This window comes from Azolla caroliniana, unplaced genomic scaffold, assembly GCF_043228905.1.
Source record: "Azolla caroliniana isolate FFs.n. ecotype wild unplaced genomic scaffold, voAzoCaro1.0.p SCAF_10, whole genome shotgun sequence".
Lineage (NCBI taxonomy): Eukaryota > Viridiplantae > Streptophyta > Polypodiopsida > Salviniales > Salviniaceae > Azolla > Azolla caroliniana.
Window position 1 is genome coordinate 1,561,012 of NW_028230445.1, and position 20,250 is coordinate 1,581,261.

The window sequence follows — 20,250 nt, forward strand, 5'->3', positions numbered from 1 at the left end:
CATATTCGGGAATCAACCCTATCTAGATAATGAAAGTTGTTGCATGCCATTTCATGGTTATTTAATATAATGTAGATGCGAGTTTGCGATACACAATGCATAGTTTCACGCGTGGACTTGGTTGCCATGTAAAAAAAGAAGGCTTCTTGATTGATGCAACATTTAAGATGCCTCTTAACCTACCCCACAATGTACTCTTGTACATATCCACAGATATCTCTTCGGCCATACATGATTTCGTACTGAAAGATGGGAAGCAGCCACCCCAAACAAGGCGAGACAGAAAAAGGTGCAGGCAACAACACATTAACAGATACTCAAACAAAGCTTGCGATGGTGGATGGTGATAAGAGTATGTGGCGGGATTGGCGGTGTTTCATTTGGGTGCCAGGCGGGCAGTAACTCTCCCAGAGTATACGAGTGACCGGAGAGCTTGGCTTGGCCTTGGCCCTGCCCAGGCTCCAGGCCCATGGGAGAGACTAATGAGTGAGAGACCCACTAGCTGCTTGCCAAGTGTACCTTGAAAAAATCTCTCTTCCTATCCAATCCAAACTACCAACGAACCTCCCCTCCTCCTCCTCCTCCTCCTCCTCCTCCTTATCCATCGCCATCGCCGTCGCCATCGCCGTCGCCATGGCAGCCCTGCTCTCCTCGCCTGGCTCGCTTCTTCTGCTCCCAAGGAAGACCTGCACCGCGTTTCGAGATCTCCATCCTCCTCTGCCCACACAGATCTGGAGGCCTCGCTTTTATGCCAGAGATGTCCCCCCCTCGAAAGGCAGAGGTCGATCGTCCCGCAAAGCCTCTGCAGAGGGTCTTCGACGCATCATGAAAGGAAACGATAGAGACATGGAAGGATGGACACAGGTAAATCCAAAGAAAAAGAAAAAGAAAAAGAAAAAGGGAGGCCAGTTCTCATGATAGATTTTCTCTGTTTCGAAATGTTGTGTGTATATTAGGTTAGCAGAAAAGATGTCGTCCGTCTATATCTTTTTTATCTATCTGCGTGAAATTCTAGTAAAACTTAAGCCACAGATAAGATGGGGCCTGTATCTGCCTTTGATCTGTCTGTAATATGTATGTAGTGTTTGAAACCCTACCCTAAAATGCCATAAATCCTAAACTACCATAAGCCACCAAAAACCCTGTAACAGAAAATTTGGTTTTTGAAATGGTAACCTTACAAATTCCTGTCTGTTTAAATCAATCAGGTTGCTACCGCTGAAGATGTTCAGGAAGGCAAAAACAAGGCTATTATATACAATGATAAAGGGTGAGTAGAAGATATGCCTGCATACATTACATGTATATAGTATGTATAGTGTTGATAAATCTTTCTTTATATTCATCTTTTGCCAATCTCATCCATCCTTCTTCACTTTGGAATTTTCTTAGCTTTGTGCTAGTTAAAGAAGGAACCTCTCTATATGCAATAGAAGCCAACTGCTCTTCTTGCAAGTTCCCTATAATTGAAGGCAAGGTAGGCATATATGTACATACTTGCATACATACATACTGTTAGAAAATCATCAGAACATAAATTGCAAAAAAACTCCGGAAAATAACCCTTAAGTTATTCTTTATCTCCCTAGATGCCCCCGCCCCCTCTCAAGCAACCCTAGGAGCACACAATTGCGTGGTAAATTTATCACCCTTCTCTTCTCGATTCGATGAGCTATTTGAACAATTATGTGGTAGAATCGTTGCATCCTTTTTTGTGTCTCTCTCTTCACTGGAAGGGAGGAAACTTGGTCAAGGGTATTTGCAAAAATAATGAAAGACTACTGAGAGGGGGGGGGGGGGGGGGGGGGGGGGGAGAGTATTGTGGAGAACTAAAAAAAATTCCCAAAGGGAACTTCAGAGTTTTCTTGTAGATAAGATAGGAATTCCCTGATTCTATCTTATACAATAAACTTCCGTTAAAAACAGATTAAAACTATCACTTGTGACATGTTACCACAAATATCTTGACATATGGCAATGAAATTCTAGTCACGTTCTCTAGATGAGCAAATTTTTTATAATCTATGCACTACGTCATGAATCCAATTTCCCTTTATCCGCTTAGATTTCTCTAAATGATTTGTAAATGTGCATTTGATTCTTGATTTTGGTCAATTGCATTGCATTAGGTAACTAAACAAGAAGGTGGGGAACTATATATCAGTTGTCCGCTTTGCCATTCGAAGTTCGATTTAAGTGACGGAAGAGTTGTGGAATATTGTCCTAAGGACGGTCCCCTTCAATGGGTTATTGGTACTTTGAAGGAAAAAGGCAAGGCTGAAGCAATGAAGGTGAATACTTCTTTTCATATATAAGTTTTGGTTTTCTTTAGAGAACCTATCCAATTTTCTTTTGGTTTCATTTCTCTTTTGGAAATGATAGGTTTTCCCTGCTCGGATCTCCAATTCGGGACGAGTATATGTCCGATTTGCACAAGTACAAGTTCTTTGAGTTCGCTAAAAGAATGATTGTAACATAATGCAATTTTCCAATATGTTTGTATAATTTTTTTAAATTTACCAATTAATTGATACCAATGACAAACCATGTGCAACCGTAAACAATTCTAGACTTTGGCCATAGTTGGTTACTCTGTCACCAAAATTTCTAACCTTCTCTCGAATTGGGACATTTAAAACTATCAAAGGAAATCACATCTTATTATAGATTATGAAGTGCATTGGCATCAATGGCCTAATGCTCACCGTCTTGCGAGAACAATAACATGATATCATAATTTGTTTCCTTGGATGATTCAAAAGAGGTCCTTCACAAATGAAGATCAAATTTGTGAAATCACCCAACCTTCACAATGAATGTATATGCAAATGTGCATATCCTTGAACATGGTGTCATGATAAAGTTGTGTGAGGTTTGCACTACAAACCTTGTCATTAGGTTCTCATGTTTGTGCACTCAATTCATCACTGGAAGATCTCCCTCAAACAATGTGTTTTGTTGCTCAAGTGTATCCACCAAACCTATGTGTAATTATAAGGTCTCCATATTATTAAAACACAAGCATAACGTAATTTAGGTGGTACACATCCTTTTGTTTTATGATCATGATTCATAACTACAAAGATTAACTCCAAGTGGATAGAATCATAATAACATGACATGATATTTATGTGGAAGCACATTGGAATGATGTCATAGATGGTCTTTATACTACCTTGTTGAACCGCCTCTCATGGTGCTTGTAGAGAGTATCCATTGGAACCAACCTTTGCCTTGTGTTTGTGCAAGGAACTTGGAAGCATGCATAGGATTGATTGAGGATTGTTGACCGTCATAATGACAACACCACAATATGACATCAATTAGTATAAATAAGGCGACCAAATGAAAGAAATATCAAAGGCATGATAATGATATATGTTTGCTGCCATGAGCATTTGTACAAGCAAAAAACACCAAATGTCCCTTAACATGTTGGATATATACTATAACACCTAAAAGGTTTCAAGAACCATAGTCATAGTAGAAAAAAATTATTACTACCCTAAGGATGTAAAATCTTGAAAACTCAAAGTATCTTGGCAAGGATTCTTAAGGGACAGAATATTTATTGATTTTTCCCTATATGCAAAACCTAATTGCATTAGTGGATGTTCTCAACTTGAGAATGGTATCGTCCATGGGTAGAACACTTTGGTTGACAATGTGGAAACTAGGTACAAATTTACAAGTTGGGTTTAGGGATGGTGTGTTGAATGATTATCCCAACTTAGTGGATTTGGGAGAAGGTTTGGCTGATGACATGGAAGTTGGTAGCAAGTATAAAAGTTTTCTTAAAATTGCCAAACACCCTAGTTGTGCATGAAGTTCATGCAAACAATTGATTTTTATGGGTTAACTCCTAGGAGGAAACATGTTCTTAAAATAACTCTCCATGAACTTGAGACAAATTTTTGTGAATCCCAACATATATTACACTTGCATTGACCATGGCGTTTACTAGTTTAAAATTGATTCAAATTTCATTGGATCATAGAAATATTGTTTGGTGAGATTATATATCTCAGAAACTCCACTAGGTTACTAACTTACCATCAAATTTGCACTTATTTATTTTAGCATTAAGGCCATATTTTCATAATTGGTGAAGAACTTAAAGAACTTGGAGCCAACCTTGCCTTAATGCATGCTATCATAGCAAATGCTACAATAATTATCGTGTCGAATGCTTCAATTGTAATAGGTTGACCAAACTTTCATATATGTACAATAATTATAAAAACTATAGTGGTAGTATATTATCAATGAAAATCGGAGACAAAGCCACTATTAAGCTTTGAGCAAAATTGAACATTGTTAACTTTCATCATAACAATTTCCACCTTAATGACTCACCTTTTGCATAATGGAATTTAGGCATTAGGTGTGTACAGAGAACGAGATTCAATCTTTTGCATTGTTTCTATTTGGCACAAAGTTGATTGCTACTTAAATTGACATATTCTAGATATAATTGGAGGTAAAAGTGGAAAGGATAACAATAAGTATATTAGCTAGATTAATTTATGTCGCCATATCACACGTACTCGTTTAAAAGAACTTATGAGATCAACTAGGTACATCTTGGAAAATTGTCACTAATCACATAGAAAGTTGCAATGTAAGTTAATATAATAAAACGTGTTTCACGGCATATACTAAGAAGCAAAAGGCATGAAGTTGACATGTCCCAAGTGATCCAAATGCCCTTCAAATTAGAAAGATAGAGACACTTTTTCCACGAGCTTATGGTACTCACTACCCGCTTTGAGAGTAGTCCCGCGAGAGACTTTAATAGATGGGACAACAAACTACACCATTCATGTTAGAGACTACTGAACTACCTATTGGAATGAATCCTCGCAAAAACACCAAATATATCTCCAAGCTCAAATAAAATAAATTTACAATGCGACAGTCATCAACAGGTAGCTCAATGCTCACCGACAAAACAGGTTGATTTTCTATTATTTGGGAAGAAACACAGGAATATTTTAGTGGGTGTTTATAGAGATACCCCCATGTTATAAAGAAAATTACCATATGATACTCTTACGTTATAAAAAACAAACAGATACCCCTATGCTAGAAAATAATGGCATAAAGAACCATACATTAGCCTAGATTACAAAAACAAAACTACTGGATATCCCTACGTTGTAAAAAAAAAACTAGATGATTCCCATACATTATACAAAACTACCACATACCCCCACATTATATGTGACTTCCACATACTCAAACATTATAAAAAAGTACGAATTTCCCCTAAGTATATAAGCTTAAAAGAAAAAGCAAATATGGGAGAGAAAACAAACCCTTTTTTAAGGTACAAAAAAGTCATTTGTGAGTGTGAATGGTGTAGGATCTAAATACTCAAAGGGATTACCCCCCCATTGAGGTATACTATCGAGGTGCCCTTATAGCATCAAAGAATAAGAAGAAAGTGGAAGAGAGAACACACCCCACACCCACGACAATAGGTTAGGTAAATATACCGATGGTAGTTTTTCTTTGTCCTCTATTGTTTTTATTGGTCAACACATCACTACATTATGCTAAAAACAGGAACAGAAAAGAAGAAAGAGGGTACACACACCCCACAAACGTTGTCCAGAAGGTACAACAATGGGTTGGTGGACAACGGACAACTAGGAAGCAAATGGATAGGCGAGCAAGCAATGGGCAATATCATAGAAAGCGGGTAAGTGGACGACGGACAAATCAGACGGGGGGGGGGGGGGGGGGGGGGACGATAGACAAGCCGGACAAAACGGATGAACACGTAGAGGGAGCTATTGTAATTTGTATGTATTATGTATGGGAAAGATGAGCCCGTGATCGTGCACACGCACCTGTGTGGTCGGATTTTATTTTTGTGTTTGTGTTTGTGTGTGTTAACGAGTTTGTGTTGTTCATTCTTTAGGGGTAGAGTATGAAGAAGAGATGATTTCTTTGCTATGGGACAAAGGAGGCTATTTCTGTAAATTCCTATAACTACTCGTTTTCTTTTGTTTGGCCTGCCTCAGCCTGCCTTTCTTTGAAAGAGGCCATTTTTGTAAATGCTTTCTGTCTGTACATAATACATACTGTATATATGTATAAATGTACGTATTGATGTATGTATACAGGAGGCTATTTCTGTAAATTTCTATAACTACTCGTTTTTCTTTTGTTTCGCCTGCCTGTGCCTTTCTTTCTTTCTTTCTGTATGTCTGTATATACATACACCTCTCCAGTTTATCTTCTTCTTCTTCTTCTTCTTCTTCCTCCTCTTTTGCTGTTGTTGGCTCGTCTTCTGCTTCAGCTCCAACCCTAGACGACGACGACGACGACGACGAAGAAGAACAACTCTCACAGCAGTGTTTTCTCTTCTTCTTCTTCTTCTGTTCTCTCCGCAGATCTCTCTCTCTCTACATTCTCTCTCCCTCTCCGAAAGAACAACAAGGTATGTATGTATATCCTTCTTCTTCTTCTTCGCCTTCTTCTTCTTGCTTTTCTCCGCTGTTTTACCCGCATCTTTCTCTATTCGATTTGTGGAAAACAAATCTTTCCTCTCAGTCGGTCTTTATTACTGAAAAATGCCCCCCCTATTTCACAAGGTATGCATGTCCTCTTCTTCCTCTTACTAAACAACGAAGTTTACCTTATAGGCTGTTTGTATTCAGTCAAAATGCCTACCTTCTCCCTTATTTGTTTTCCGAGAACAACAAAGTGCGAACATATTCTCCCTCTTCCTCTACTCGCCGATGTTTTTTGTCGCATCTATATTCAAATTTTGAAGACAATCTGTCATTTCAATCCGTTTTTGTTGTTAAAATTCCTTCTTTTTTGCTTAATTAATTTGTATGAACCACAAAGTATAGATATGTTCTTCTTCTTCTTCTTCTTCACTGTTTGGCAAGAGCAACAAAGGATGAAAATCTTCTTCCCATCCTACTAATCCCGGATGTTTTTATTGTATTTCTCCTCAAATTGTGAATACACATCTCTCTTTCGAATCAGGTTTTCATCATGTTAATACCTTCTTTTCCCCTGATTGGCCGTCTCTGTCTTTTTCTTCCGCTTACTGACCTCTGATGTTTTTTCCTACATTTATGTTTGATTTTTTAAAAACAAATCCGTCCTTTTGATTGGTTTTTATTCATGAAAATGACTTCTATTTCCTAACAAGGTTCGGATATCTTATTGGTTCTTTTATGTTTTGCAAGAATAACAATTTATGGATAATTTCTTCTTCTTGCACGTTTCAGATGTTTCTCTCGTATCTACATTTGATCAATAAAAACTATCTCCGTCAAATCTGTTTTTTTTCATGGAAATGTCGTCTTTTTTCCCTCGTACTATATTTGAGTAGTAAAAACTATCTCCTTTGAATCGGTTTTTATTCATGCAAAAACAGCAAAGTATTGTATCCTCCTCTTCTTCGTACTAATATCCGTTGTCTTCTTTTTTCTATTTCTTTTTGTAGAAATGTTTTCTTATCAATCTGTTTTATTTACGAAATACATCTTCTTTTCCCCCTTTTTGATTTCCAGGAACAACAAAGTACGAACATATTCTTCTTCTTCCAACCAACCTCTATTTTATGTTTATGTATATGTCTCCAACTGTCAACAAAATTCTCTCTGAATCAGTTTTTTTTCTTTATGTTGTTTTTAATTATGAATTTGCTCCTTGAACGGTGTGTAAGGAGTTTCTCCTTGACGTTTAAATAAATGAATGAATGGAAGAGTAAAAGAAAGAGTGAGTCTGATTCTTTTTGATTTCCAGGAACAACAAAGTACGAACATATTCTTCTTCTTCCAACCAACCTCTATTTTATGTTTATGTATATGTCTCCAACTGTCAACAAAATTCTCTCTGAATCAGTTTTTTTTCTTTATGTTGTTTTCAATTATGAATTTGCTCCTTGAACGGTGTGTAAGGAGTTTCTCCTTGACGTTTAAATAAATGAATGAATGGAAGAGTAAAAGAAAGAGTGAGTCTGATTATTTGTGACAGAAATGTCACAAAGGACTGCAAATCATTTTGATATTCTTAACCAAATATTTCTTGTAGCAAGTTTTCAACCAAGCCTTATGCTGGAAGATAAATATCACTATATGAAACTTATAAAGTTTAAGAATCCATATCCAAAGCTTTAGAACATCAAGTTTGTACTTATTTTGGCTTGTGCTCGGAAGCAAACTCTCAACTGCGGAGGTATTGAGTTATAATGTATAGAACTTGAGGCATAAAGGTTAGAAATTCATATGCAAGACTTTCAAACACCTTGTTTTCTACTATGTATTTCTCCGATATTTTTGAGTCATCTAATGTTTTCATAGCCCCAATTGTTGTTTTTAGTTGTTCTTCTCTTAGTATTTCTCTCATACTTTCCCTGCTCGGTAGATTATCCTTTAATTGATACGATTATCCTTTTGTTGCTTTCCCTAGTATCAAAGCTATTAGGCTTGTGTTTTTTATGTTGACATTTTTTTGACTCTCCTCTGTATTTGTTTCTTCACTTATTCTCATATTTGTGATTCAGTGTAGGGTATGTTCCATGTGAATTTTGAAGTTTATGAATATTTCTGTGTGTACACAGGGTTTTGGCTTTTGCAAAGCTAAGGGATTTTATGAAGCCCATTATCCAATATTCCGCTGCTATGCATGCTATACTAATGACTTATCATTGAAACAATGCCAAAGCTCGAGGCCAAGGTATCAATCACATCTCCATTTGAATCTGTTACAGATGTATAGCTTTTAGGAAATTGATGTGTTGCTGCTGGTCTTAAAGTTTTTTGAAAGAATGTGAAGATTCAGAACTCCTGTCTTAATACCTAGGTTGCTCTATTGTTTAGCAAAAAGTTTCACGAAACTGTAACGAATATATATAACACAAGAACAAAAGCTGAAAAGCTTCAAGGGTGATGATTAACATCTCTTTGATAATAACAAGCCCAAATATCAAAGAATTAAAAGTACTATGAAGAAAAGAGTATTGAGTTTGGACGGTTTGACACAATACTCAGATTAGCTGTGATGCTCGGCATCCCCTTATGTATGTCTGTAGTAATCCATTGAGAATCAAGCCAAACAAATATAGAGTGTTTCAGTGAGCACAACACAAATTCAGGGTAACACTAACCTGCAGGAGTGTCCCTACAGACCTCTGTTTCATAAATTCTGGGTAACACTAAATTCCTGCTGAGAACCCCTAATTTCATAAATTTTTAATTCCAAATGTGTAAAAAGCTGTCCAGGAATCCCTTATTTCTGATCCACAAACCACAGATTATAAACCATAATGTGTAACAAAAGACGTGAAGGTTGAAGTCAGAAGATTCTGAAGAAGACGCAGAGAGTTATAACAGATGGGAAAATTTTGGAAACATGAGCACTCTATTTTTTGTTATATTTTTCATCCCACATGTGTAACGGATCTTTTTTCTTCATCTTTACAGATGATTAAGCAAATATAGGCATTTTTGTTTGGGTCATACCTTTCCAAAAATACATAACTTGTTCTCCTGAAAATACTTTCTGTGACATACACCTAGTATTATGTGCATGTGATAGAAACTATTGCTATAGGAAACTTTTTAAGCATCTTACACAGATGAATCCACGTATTGTTGCACATTTCTGGAATCTTTGTTGGATTATATGCGTGACCAAAGAAAATCCGAAGTGTGAAATTCAGAATTAAAATGGGATATCACGAAATATATCATCTCCCTGGTGATTTCCCTACTATTTTTTCTAAAATTACTTGAAAATGATGTGAATACTGGAGAGGAATTTTGTTCCTGTAATCTGTATGCGACAAAATTTCAAGACGATCAGTCTGGCATAGATGGTGCATAGATTTGCCAATATAGATCTTACTTCTTATTAATATTATTTATATTCTTCTTATTTCATCCCCATCTATCTGTGTCTCGGAAAATATGGGGTAAACGTTATTTGAAAGCTCTCTTTAAGGCTAATCCAAAAGGTGAAAGTTCAGGGAACATATTTCATTCTGGATACTGTCTGCCCTCACATCTGTGGCATTTTGTATTTTTGAACACTTTTTTTGAAATTCATTAGTAGAATTTTTGTTGCAGCATTGTATTTGAGCATATAGCAGAAAGTTTTCTGTCTGCCATCTAGAGATTCTGATCGAGAGATTCTTGACAAACTACATATGGCTTGCGTTATTCACTCAAAATTCATTCTCTGGCTTAGATCATTTATCTCAAAACATATTTATGAATGTATACTTAATTACATTTGAGAGTTCTAGCAATTGTTTTTAGTTACCAGTATGTGCTCTTTAACAAAGATAAGTATTATACACACCAGATATTTATATCTTTTAATGTGTCTGCATCTGCTTTATCTTGTTATTGTCTACTGTTGCTCCGTTGCTGTATTTCTTTTCTATTTTGCATTCCTCTAATGTGAACTCAATGTGACAGTCTCCAAGCCTCTCGTCTGGTGCCACACCATCACCACGACAACAGCTACAACCGAAGCAATCAACTCAGCAGCAAACTCATTCTATGCAACCAAGCACACAACAGCAGAATTTGCAACAGCATACCCAACCTTCAAGCCATACCACAAGCAATGTTCCTGGTCAGACCACAAGTGGAGAAGGACGGAAAATCTCCTGTGAAGACATTCAGTTGGTAAAATGCTTGTGCAGATAACTCTTTTCAACATGTGAACATTCAAATAGTTTGCTAATATGAGGAATGGTATTAACCAATCAGGTACAGAACCTAATTGAACGATGCCTTCAATTGTACATGAATAAGACAGAAGTCATCAATACACTTTTCCAGCAAGCTAATATTGAGCCTGGATTTACTGGTCTTGGTAAGCTGTTATTTTGATATGAAAGAGTTTTCACATTTAGGTTAACCTTTGTTTAGCGTGGCAAAACTACCTTTCACAGTATGGCAAAAATTGGAAGAACAAAACCCTGATTTCTTCAAAGCATATTATGTCCGATTGAAGCTCAAACGGCAAATCATGTTGTTCAACCATTTCCTGGAGCAGCATGCACAACTCACTCAGAAAGCACATACAGTGAAATCTTCATTACCAGTACTGCAAAATGGCTTACATCCACCAGCTGGTGATTGATTTGTATCATTTAGTTGAAATTGTTAAAAGATATGTTCAAACATCCGTTTATGTAGCTCAAATTGTTGAAATTTATACAGTAGTGCACATGCCAATTGGATACCCAGTTCCACAGCAGCCGCCAACTCATCCACATTATGTACCACTGCCAGTGCCATCGCCAACGCCTCCTGTGATTGGAGGTGCCCCTGTTGCCGATGGGTTTGTGGTCTCCCATGAAAGTCATGGATCAAAGTGAGTGCAGGATAATATTTATGGAAAAACTCCCAAGTACCATCACTAAATTATTCTATTTCCCCGTATGCCCTTAAGTTTTCATTATATATTGAAATTGCCATTGGTTAACCCCCCGATAAATTTTATATATTGCTATTTGGTAATTAAATGGTCATTCATTTCCCCAAACACTCCTATGTTTTTGATATATCAGTGTTCTTTCCCAATATTTATTTATCCTTGAGACCCTGTTGTATATTTATTTATTTATTTTGTTTTTTTCCATCGTATAGCAATTTGAATCCAAATATGTCTTTGATATCATCAAATTCAAGCATGCCCTTGAATGGAGATTCTGGCAGTGTTCCAAATGCAGTATTACAAGGAAGCACATCATTCCCGTTTTCTGGTGTGGGAAATCCAACCGACATGTCAGGAATGGTGATGGATGTTCCGGCAAATTTTCCCTCAGATGCTTCGTTTCATTCTACTGAAAATCACACACAAAATGGTATGGGAAGCTTACAAATCACCTCGGACACAGATACAGGTGGCGGAAGAGAAGCAATAGGTCTTTTAAGCCACTTGCCTAGGAATTTTAGTTTATCAGACCTAACAGCAGAGTTATCTAGTAGTACAGGTAATTTAAAACTCATCATATATGTGATACATTTTTGGTCAGTGATTCAGTGTTTGGGTATATTTTGATCTTTGTCCTTAGATATCCTTGGAAGCTACATTGGCTCTCCATTTCTGGCTCCAGATCCAGACGCCTTCATTCGGTCTTCTGGTAAGGATTGAAGGACGGATCATCTTTCATGAAATTGGCATATATAGAATTTATACTTCCATGCTTAGTTCTGAAAATTAGCTTTTATGCTTCCAGATGATGAGAAAATGCTTGACCAAATTGGAGATCCATCTGCTTATGATGATTTTGGGGATGAGAAAGCATGATATTGTTTTAGCCTTTGTTTTTAAAGCTTTTGATTGTTTCAGAGAACAAGCTGTGCAGTTGAAGCAAAAAATGAGCTGTATATATGTATTTGTAGTGTCAACTTTGTTTAGAGCAAATTAACTTCTGTTGTAGAATTATACAATAATTGAGCTGTGGGAGGAAATTATGTTCCAACATCGGGAGATTTACTAATATAGGATTGGTATAAATTGAGCTGCACAACGAATTATGTGCTCTTTGAACAGTACTAGGGAATTTGTTGTAAATGAGCTAATGAGCTCTTTGTATTAACTGAGAGCAGCAAAAAAAAAGCATGATTCAACATAGGGATGTTAATAAATTTTATCTACGGGGTACTGCAGAATTTTGACCTATGTACTGCTTTGTGTAAATGTGCGGTCATTAAAACAAATGCAGGCTCTGCATATCAATAAAAATCTACTTTCTGTTTAACAAATGTATAAATAGTGTTGTCAGACCAACACTTTGGGCGAAAATATTGTGTAATTCAGAATCAAAATGGCATCATATTCTAGTGTCTTGTCATCCAAGCACTGTTTTGATAAAGGTGACTGTAGATTGCGTCATTGTCTTTAGATTTATAGTGTATCTTATACGTTTTGATATTTGCATCAAGAAGGATTGTCATCAATCAAAGAATATTTCTATATTAAAATCCGCAATAGACATGTGAACACATCACTGCTAGAAAGGGGTTCAAAGATATGTAATGATGGTTATGAAACATTTTCATGTGTTTTAAAATTTAAATATTCTTAGGATTAAGATTTGGATTAGGGTTAATGATGGTGAATTAATCCCTAATCACTAAGCCATTAAAGGAATCAGAATGCGAATGGTGAAAAAACTAGTTGACACAAAGGAAATGTTACAGACCAGGTCATCTGTGAAATGTTGGTGCCTCCCCTAATTGCAGACCTTCGAAATTCCATTATGCATAAAAACCTTTGTAATACCATTGATACAACACAAAACTCTATTATTATATTGTCATCCATGTTTCTTGCTAAGTTAATTAGACTAGCTTATAGACCATAGAAACACCCTTAATGCAAAAGGAGATGGTATGCTGGAGTAAATAGCATATGCTATCAACAGAAAACTAAGATCGCTATCATATCACCAGGCTACCTAGCAATCCTTAGTGCTTGATCAACAAAACTATACTTTTGTAAAATCAGCCTTACCATATAATTTCACGAGTTCCCTATTTATCAACTTCCATGACAATTGGCCAGTTTAGATGTCAATTCGTACCAAACAGCACTAAAACCAAATAGCAGTATCTAATGACACCTAATTAATTGAAATACAATCATTCCTGAGCACATTTGAGCGCACATACACAACCCTTGCAGTTCATTTCCCTCATTAAAACTTGGTCTTCACATACTGTGTACCATAATGTGCCCAAAAAAAAGACTCAGTTTGTTGACTTTTTTCACAAGATATTTGTGAATTGTGTATATACCATAACTGTCTCCGCTGTTCTATATACCACACAAAAGTGGTCCAATTAATCTCTGCTGATCTTGTCAGCGAGTAATAAACATTGTCCCTATTAATGCATTGTTTGCTCCTGACAAGATGTTGCTACAAAATTGAGGAAAAATGATGATTCTTCCTTTTGGTAGCAAATTGATCTTTTGACTTTAGCAACCAGTCATTAGTGGATTCAATTAACCTTCTTATCTATCTTAGGATCAGTTTGACCCTCTGCTGAAACCTCCTCCTCCTGTGATTCCGTGGTTGTTGACTCATCATACGTCAATAACTGGGACATACAAAATATATTATTTTACAACCAATGTGCATTGCAGTAATACACACTTAACAAGAAAAGGTTAAAAATGGTGAACTTTTCATACCTCTGTAACTTCGCCTTTTACAGCACAATGGACACCCAAAAAACATATTACTCCAGGAACAATATATAGTAAGGCAGGCTATAAGGCATCAGGTTAAACGCATCAGAGAAATAGCCATAAGACAAATGAAACAAAAATATGGAAGCGTCTCTGTAATCACTGACCTGTGCTGCTTGAAACCAATTCATAACAATGATAGTTGTTCCCAAACCAGCAACATAACCCGCAAACGCACTTCTGAAATAATGTGAATCTCTTTTCCTAGAAGCGTCAAACCGCAAGGCCAATGCCACAAAAATTCCTGGATATTGATATACAAAAAAGTTAATACTCAATTTCCATTGCAATAATGGAAAAGGCACACAGATGACAATAACACCTTTCACAAGGTTACAACCCACATCAATTAGTTGCAGAAAATGGAATAAGTATTCTTAATGAACATGGGAGATAATAATGCAAATGCTCAACACAAGATAGACCCTTGGGTCATGGAGCCAGCCAAGTAACATTCACATCAGCCAGTGTATGATGCATAATACTATGCAAACATCCTAAATTGTTGAATATGAGGCCTGAAGTTTGATCAATGAAATTTTGACTTGGGCAACAAACAATTAGGATATGAAAACCCTCCAAACAGAAAGTATGAGCATACAAACCTGGTATAACAATGTCGCCAAGCCCCAACATGGAATAAGGCCGCAGTGCATTTGCTGTTGGGAAAAGAAGCTGCACAGTAAAGGTTATTTACAACCCTGTACATAGCAAATCATTTTGTAAACTTGATACTGTATATATACCTTTATCGGTGCATCAAAGGACTTCGCAACACTGACCATTACAGGTGTGAAAAAGACCCAGAAAATGTCATAAAAGAAAAGCCCAACCTGGAGAAAAAAAAATAGCATTAATTTATTTGTATCAAATGGGTAAGGTAGAATTTGCAAATCTACGGCTAATATAGCTATGAAGACCATAACACCACATCCCATGAAAACTCAAGCTTACCAAAAGTATAGCACCAATCTTGAATGAACCCAATGAGAGTAGTTCTATTCCCTGAGCCATAATTTATTGCAACAGATTCATTATGCATGTAAACTATAGTGGGCCAGAGTAGAAAAAGTGCAAAGGAGAAGAGAGTACCTGTATAGAGAATGCGATCCCCAAAATATTATTAGCTAGCCAATGTTTTTTAAGGATATACCATACACAAAACCCACTTGCTGGTATCCCAGCCATCAGCTCCGATAAAGTCAACTCAAATGCTGTGATACACAACCATGCAAGGAAAAAATATATTACGTGCCAGAATTTTCCAAAGCATGTGAGAATATAAGTATGACATGTCAGTTCACATACTCTGTCCATATGGAATTTTAACTGTCAGGAAGCTCTTCTCACTAAACTGCTTAGGAATCAACTTCTGAATCCCGGGTAGAATTGTTGCACTGGAAAGATAGAAATTCAAGATAAAATGGAGTAGAATAGAGATCTCAGAGCAGTGAACAAAGTGTGAAATACCACATACCTTAAGGCGATTATTCCTAGAGCAAAGAAGTATGCTGCAAGTATTCTATTTATTAAATCTTTGGGTAAAAACTTGAAAAGAAGAAAAAGCGATAGCAAGACAGCACTCCCAATCAGAGGAAAGCGCATTGCATGTTCTTTCGAAATAGTTTCCTGAAAAAGAAACAATACACTCATTAGAATTGATTGAAATTAATAAGAGTGGGAGGAATAAGAAGTAAAACAGGAAGATTTATTGACTAACTCAGAAGTAAAACCTTGACCACTAACTAAAAATAAGAATCCAAGAAATTACCCTAATGATGGCATGTCATCACAGTCACAACCCACCTATACAGTAATCATAACATGAAAAGCATGAGGCTTTTTAGCTTACCCAGCATCTCATGACACAAATTAGCCTTCTGAATGAATCCATGATCTGGGGATATGAGCAGTATTTGAATACTCTACACCCCTCATTCACTAGCAGTTCTATGCAAAAATTATCTCAAGTTATTTGTCGTTCTATAATGGAATTAATGTTAGATATAATGAATGATCAACCCCAAGTTGTCAATTTATCCCGACATGCATTCTAGTGCACATTTTGTGATAACACCCCAAATGAGGAGTAGCTATTGTGCAACCTGACCATATGGGTCAATGAGGTGTCAATATAGGAAACATAGATGAGTAGGACAGAATGTATATAGGAAAGAGGGAAGTAGGGTTCGAATTACACACTCTAATTTTCCTCTCACTCATATTACAAACTCTTGGCAATTGAGCTAAGACTTTATTATTATTTAATATTATTGACTAGTCATCTCGACTAGAAGAATATTCTCTGTTCGCAACTTAGGATGTACTTAGTTTCGAAGTATGTGTCATTGAATTTAAGATAAGTACTATCGAGCACTAGCTTGTATCTAGGTGCTGGGTCATATTAAATGACAAGTCAGCAGGCATAAAAGGAATATATCCCCATTACTATTAACTGATTTGCACATTTAATGGGACACTGAGACCAAACAGAGAATGTAAATATACCCTGTCTTTCTCATACACTGTGGCTGTGACTATTATCTGCCCCCACTAAATTTTTCTGTCGACTAGTCTGAATCCCATGTAGGCTCTAAGTATGAGTGCATGGGATATACATCTCTGTGAGTAACTATATATCCCTATCTATCCCATTCTCATTATTTCAAATAATTAATCGTCAGAACACTAACCTACAGCCTATAGACCCTACCCTTTGGATATGAAAGTAACTACTAAGATGTCCATAAATTCAGTTGAAAATAAAAACAACTACAAAGGAACTATATACAATGGCATTAATATTCCACACTTGGGCTTAAGTGCGAATGTGAACTTACAGTGGGAGGAGTTTCTTTAACCGATCGTTTGCAGCCAACAAAAACTGCCAGACAAGCAGTCAAGATGCAGTTCCAATTTGGATCAACATTAACAAATAGAGGTGCGACAGTAAGACCTGCATGCAAACAAAGTGAAACATTCAATCATTATAAGACAAAAGTCTCATTATTCAATTTCATATAGACACTTCACATGATAATTAGAATTGTGTCTGCCATTATTTCAGAATAAAACAATATTTTCCATCTTAATTAATTTTTTATATGCACCTGTATCACTGTGCATGGGTCACATTATACTACATTTATCTCAAAGACCATTTCAGCTTTATTGCATATTCTAATTACTTAGTTAGAGATGAATGCATGTGTATCATCCTGATTGCAATCTTACAGGATATAGCCAGCATCAAAGCCTAAATGGAATAGACCTCATATAGTCTGCAAGTGCATCAGATTTTTGGGATTTAGCCTCTATGTTGTGGTTCATTAGTTACATAATTAATATCATAGCAAAACGTGTTTCCTGGACGATGCATGTTTTCTGTAGATTATCTGAACTATCACAATCTGGGTATTAAATGAAATGCTTAATCCACCAGAGGGAAGATAGCTTATTTTGCATTGATTTGATCTTTTGCTAAAGAAAATTCAAGAATTTCATTTCATTTCTCGATCTAAGACTGTACAGAAATCAATATAATCACATTAATCTTCATGTGATAATTGATAAGGGAGAACTATATTCACACCATCAAGAATCTATGAGCCTTCATTCTGCCTCAATGAGAATTACCTTCATAGGAATAAGCATAACTGCATATAAATAACGGCAATATTTATTACATTTGATAGATTTAGGCCATATCCAAGACAATCTCGCTCATACTAAAGCAATTGCTATTTTTCAGACATGATGTGGCAAAAAAAATAATCCAAAATGCAGGAGAGATTAAAGCAAGACTCCTTCTTACTTTGGACTCAGAACAGAGAAGAGAGTTAATGATGAGATGGAATATTTAGTCCTCTCCAGACGGAAGACAATCCAAAAGACACAGCAGATGGTAAAAGAGATCAGACAAAAAGCTCAGATCGGGCATAACAAACGTCGCAACAAAACGAAAAGGTCTTAATCGTTAGGTCTACGCAGTGAATTAACGGATAAGACACATATATTACGCGTACAAGTGCAAAGAGCTAAACAAGTGCGGGAAAAATATATGATCATAGAAAAGATAATGGACAGAAATATACATACAGACATGTTTAACAGATAAGAGCACGGAATTAACGGATGCGGAGATGAAAGATGGAGAAAAAGAAAAACACGGAGAATATTTTCAGCGGAGGAGGTAGAGAGGTACATACCGAACAACGCGATGGTCGCGAGGTGGAGCGAGATCGCCATCGCCAAATCGTTCGCTCAGATCTGCAGGTGAAGCAGCAGCAGAAAGAGAAAGAAGAAGGAAGAGTGGAGCAGATTTTTTTTTCCCCGATATTATATTTATATAATAATATATATATAATTAAAGTAGTTTGTTTTTCTTTATATCTGCGTATATATGTACATACATATAAAAGTAAATTAGAAGAAAATGCAAGATTATGCTATTTCCAAAATATACCCTTATGAAATATTTTGAAACAAATGCCCTTCCCTCTTAGTCTTAGCTAGAATACCCTACCATTAAGTATTAGACTATTGTCTCTTTAGGTCTTGAATTCAAGGCTTGACTATTAGGCCTTTGCTTTCCTAATTTTCTCAATAAAATGTTGAACCAATCATTCTTTCTCGATAAAATGTTGCATCCTGTATCCATGTTTGCCCTTCTTGAAAAATAGTTATCAATAAAGAAAAACAAGGCATCATCAAATGCATACCAAATTCAATATTGTCGAACCCTCTTTCTTTCTAGTCACTTAGCAGTAGCCAAACCCCATGAAGTTCATGTAATTCCCATCTTTTTCTTGTTTTGCTACAACATAAACTTAATATGCGCATGCATGCTCGATCTCGTTGTTTGTGTCCGAGCTTATTTGCCCTTGGTCATGCCACGCCTCACATGTCTCCATTCTTTCCAACTCGCTGCTCGCACGCTTGGGGCTCAAATATTACTTGCAAATAGCCTAACTTGAACATTGATGGCTGACAACCTCACCAATCGATCCACGTACATACGCTTTCCCTTCTCTCCAATACATGCAATCTCACCATGTATTAATGGTTTTTTTTACACTTCTCATGCTAATGTCCGTACATCTTTTCTTTTGTTACCACCCACACACTTGGGTTCGAAACTCACTTGAACTATTGTAGCCATGAGAACAACTTCACTTGATTGTCTTTACCTAACAACCTTGCCAATTGAGCTACATATAATAAATAATACATCCCAATGATTACCAAAAATATTTCTCCACATACAATGTGCATCTTTGCGGGAGAGCAAAGTTCCCTCCATGTAGTTAACTTCCAAACTCCCTAGTGTGGTCTTGTGAAGTCAAGCGTGCGTTCCCATTTTGGAAATATGCTAGGTGTATCCCCAAAATAATTGATCATTTGACACTACAAAAGCAATTTATAATGAATGTTTGATGGTTAGCCACATATTCCCAAGTACGTTAGGCATGATTTAGTTTCCAATGTTGCTAATGTAATGCCCCACTAAAACTTATTATAAGTGGGTTAGATTGAACATTCGATCAATCCCATTGTTTTGATTTCCTTTGAAATTATCCATAAGAAGATAAACTTTGTAACCCAACAGAATTTAGAAGATGTTGTGCCCTTGTTGTTCTTTACCTTTTTGTATCCTCATTATTCACAAGAACCCTCTTTGGAGTAATATTAGACACATTTACTTATAGTGTTTCTTGACATTCTATCATGAAATGGCCCAACCCACCATGATTGTAGCCATAGTATGAAGCATACATACCATTCACATTTGTGAACATTCTTATCATTCGTGTAAGAAGAACACCCTCGAAGTATGGTAAATACCATACTTTTGCATTCATTATTTATTATAAGGTTTTTTTTTAGGGTAAGAAAGTTAAGGTAAGTTAAGGTAAAAAGTGTAAAAAATAAATAAACACAAGAATGTTTTAATAACATAAGCATTTGTTTGCATGCGCATGAAAATGATTGTTTGGACTAACAAAC

At 36.3% G+C, this 20,250-nt stretch overlaps 3 protein-coding genes across 7 annotated transcripts; 2 read left to right on the forward strand and 1 right to left on the reverse strand.

Moving 5' to 3' along the window:
* The first annotated feature begins 591 nt into the window (after positions 1–591).
* Positions 592–2,544, forward strand: LOC147858625 (uncharacterized). The gene is made up of 5 exons (XM_087325221.1): positions 592–864; positions 1,209–1,270; positions 1,393–1,477; positions 2,130–2,291; positions 2,383–2,544. Exons 1-5 carry the CDS (start codon positions 634–636, stop codon positions 2,449–2,451), a joined length of 609 nt encoding a protein of 202 aa, XP_087181347.1. The 5' UTR covers positions 592–633; the 3' UTR covers positions 2,452–2,544.
* A 3,714-nt stretch (positions 2,545–6,258) lies between these two features.
* Positions 6,259–12,672, forward strand: LOC147858626 (uncharacterized). 5 transcript variants are annotated; one of them, XM_087326074.1, is made up of 9 exons: positions 6,259–6,448; positions 8,591–8,706; positions 10,452–10,664; positions 10,749–10,854; positions 10,934–11,116; positions 11,205–11,358; positions 11,703–11,980; positions 12,062–12,130; positions 12,212–12,672. In XM_087326074.1, exons 2-9 carry the CDS (start codon positions 8,686–8,688, stop codon positions 12,295–12,297), a joined length of 1,110 nt encoding a protein of 369 aa, XP_087182200.1. In that variant the 5' UTR covers positions 6,259–6,448; positions 8,591–8,685; the 3' UTR covers positions 12,298–12,672. The 5 variants fall into 5 exon arrangements, with proteins under 5 accessions (XP_087182200.1, XP_087182199.1, XP_087182197.1 ...); XM_087326073.1 differs by having other exon boundaries at positions 6,260–6,448; positions 11,676–11,980; XM_087326071.1 differs by having other exon boundaries at positions 6,260–6,448; positions 11,208–11,358; positions 11,634–11,980.
* Positions 12,673–13,588: 916 nt separating this feature from the next.
* Positions 13,589–18,580, reverse strand: LOC147858627 (signal peptide peptidase). The gene is made up of 11 exons (XM_087326182.1): positions 18,453–18,580; positions 17,085–17,200; positions 15,722–15,873; positions 15,553–15,641; positions 15,337–15,458; positions 15,199–15,249; positions 14,991–15,077; positions 14,850–14,919; positions 14,352–14,488; positions 14,188–14,265; positions 13,589–14,093 (listed from the first exon to the last, which is right to left on the reverse strand). Exons 1-11 carry the CDS (start codon positions 18,490–18,492, stop codon positions 13,995–13,997), a joined length of 1,041 nt encoding a protein of 346 aa, XP_087182308.1. The 5' UTR covers positions 18,493–18,580; the 3' UTR covers positions 13,589–13,994.
* Positions 18,581–20,250: the final 1,670 nt, after the last annotated feature.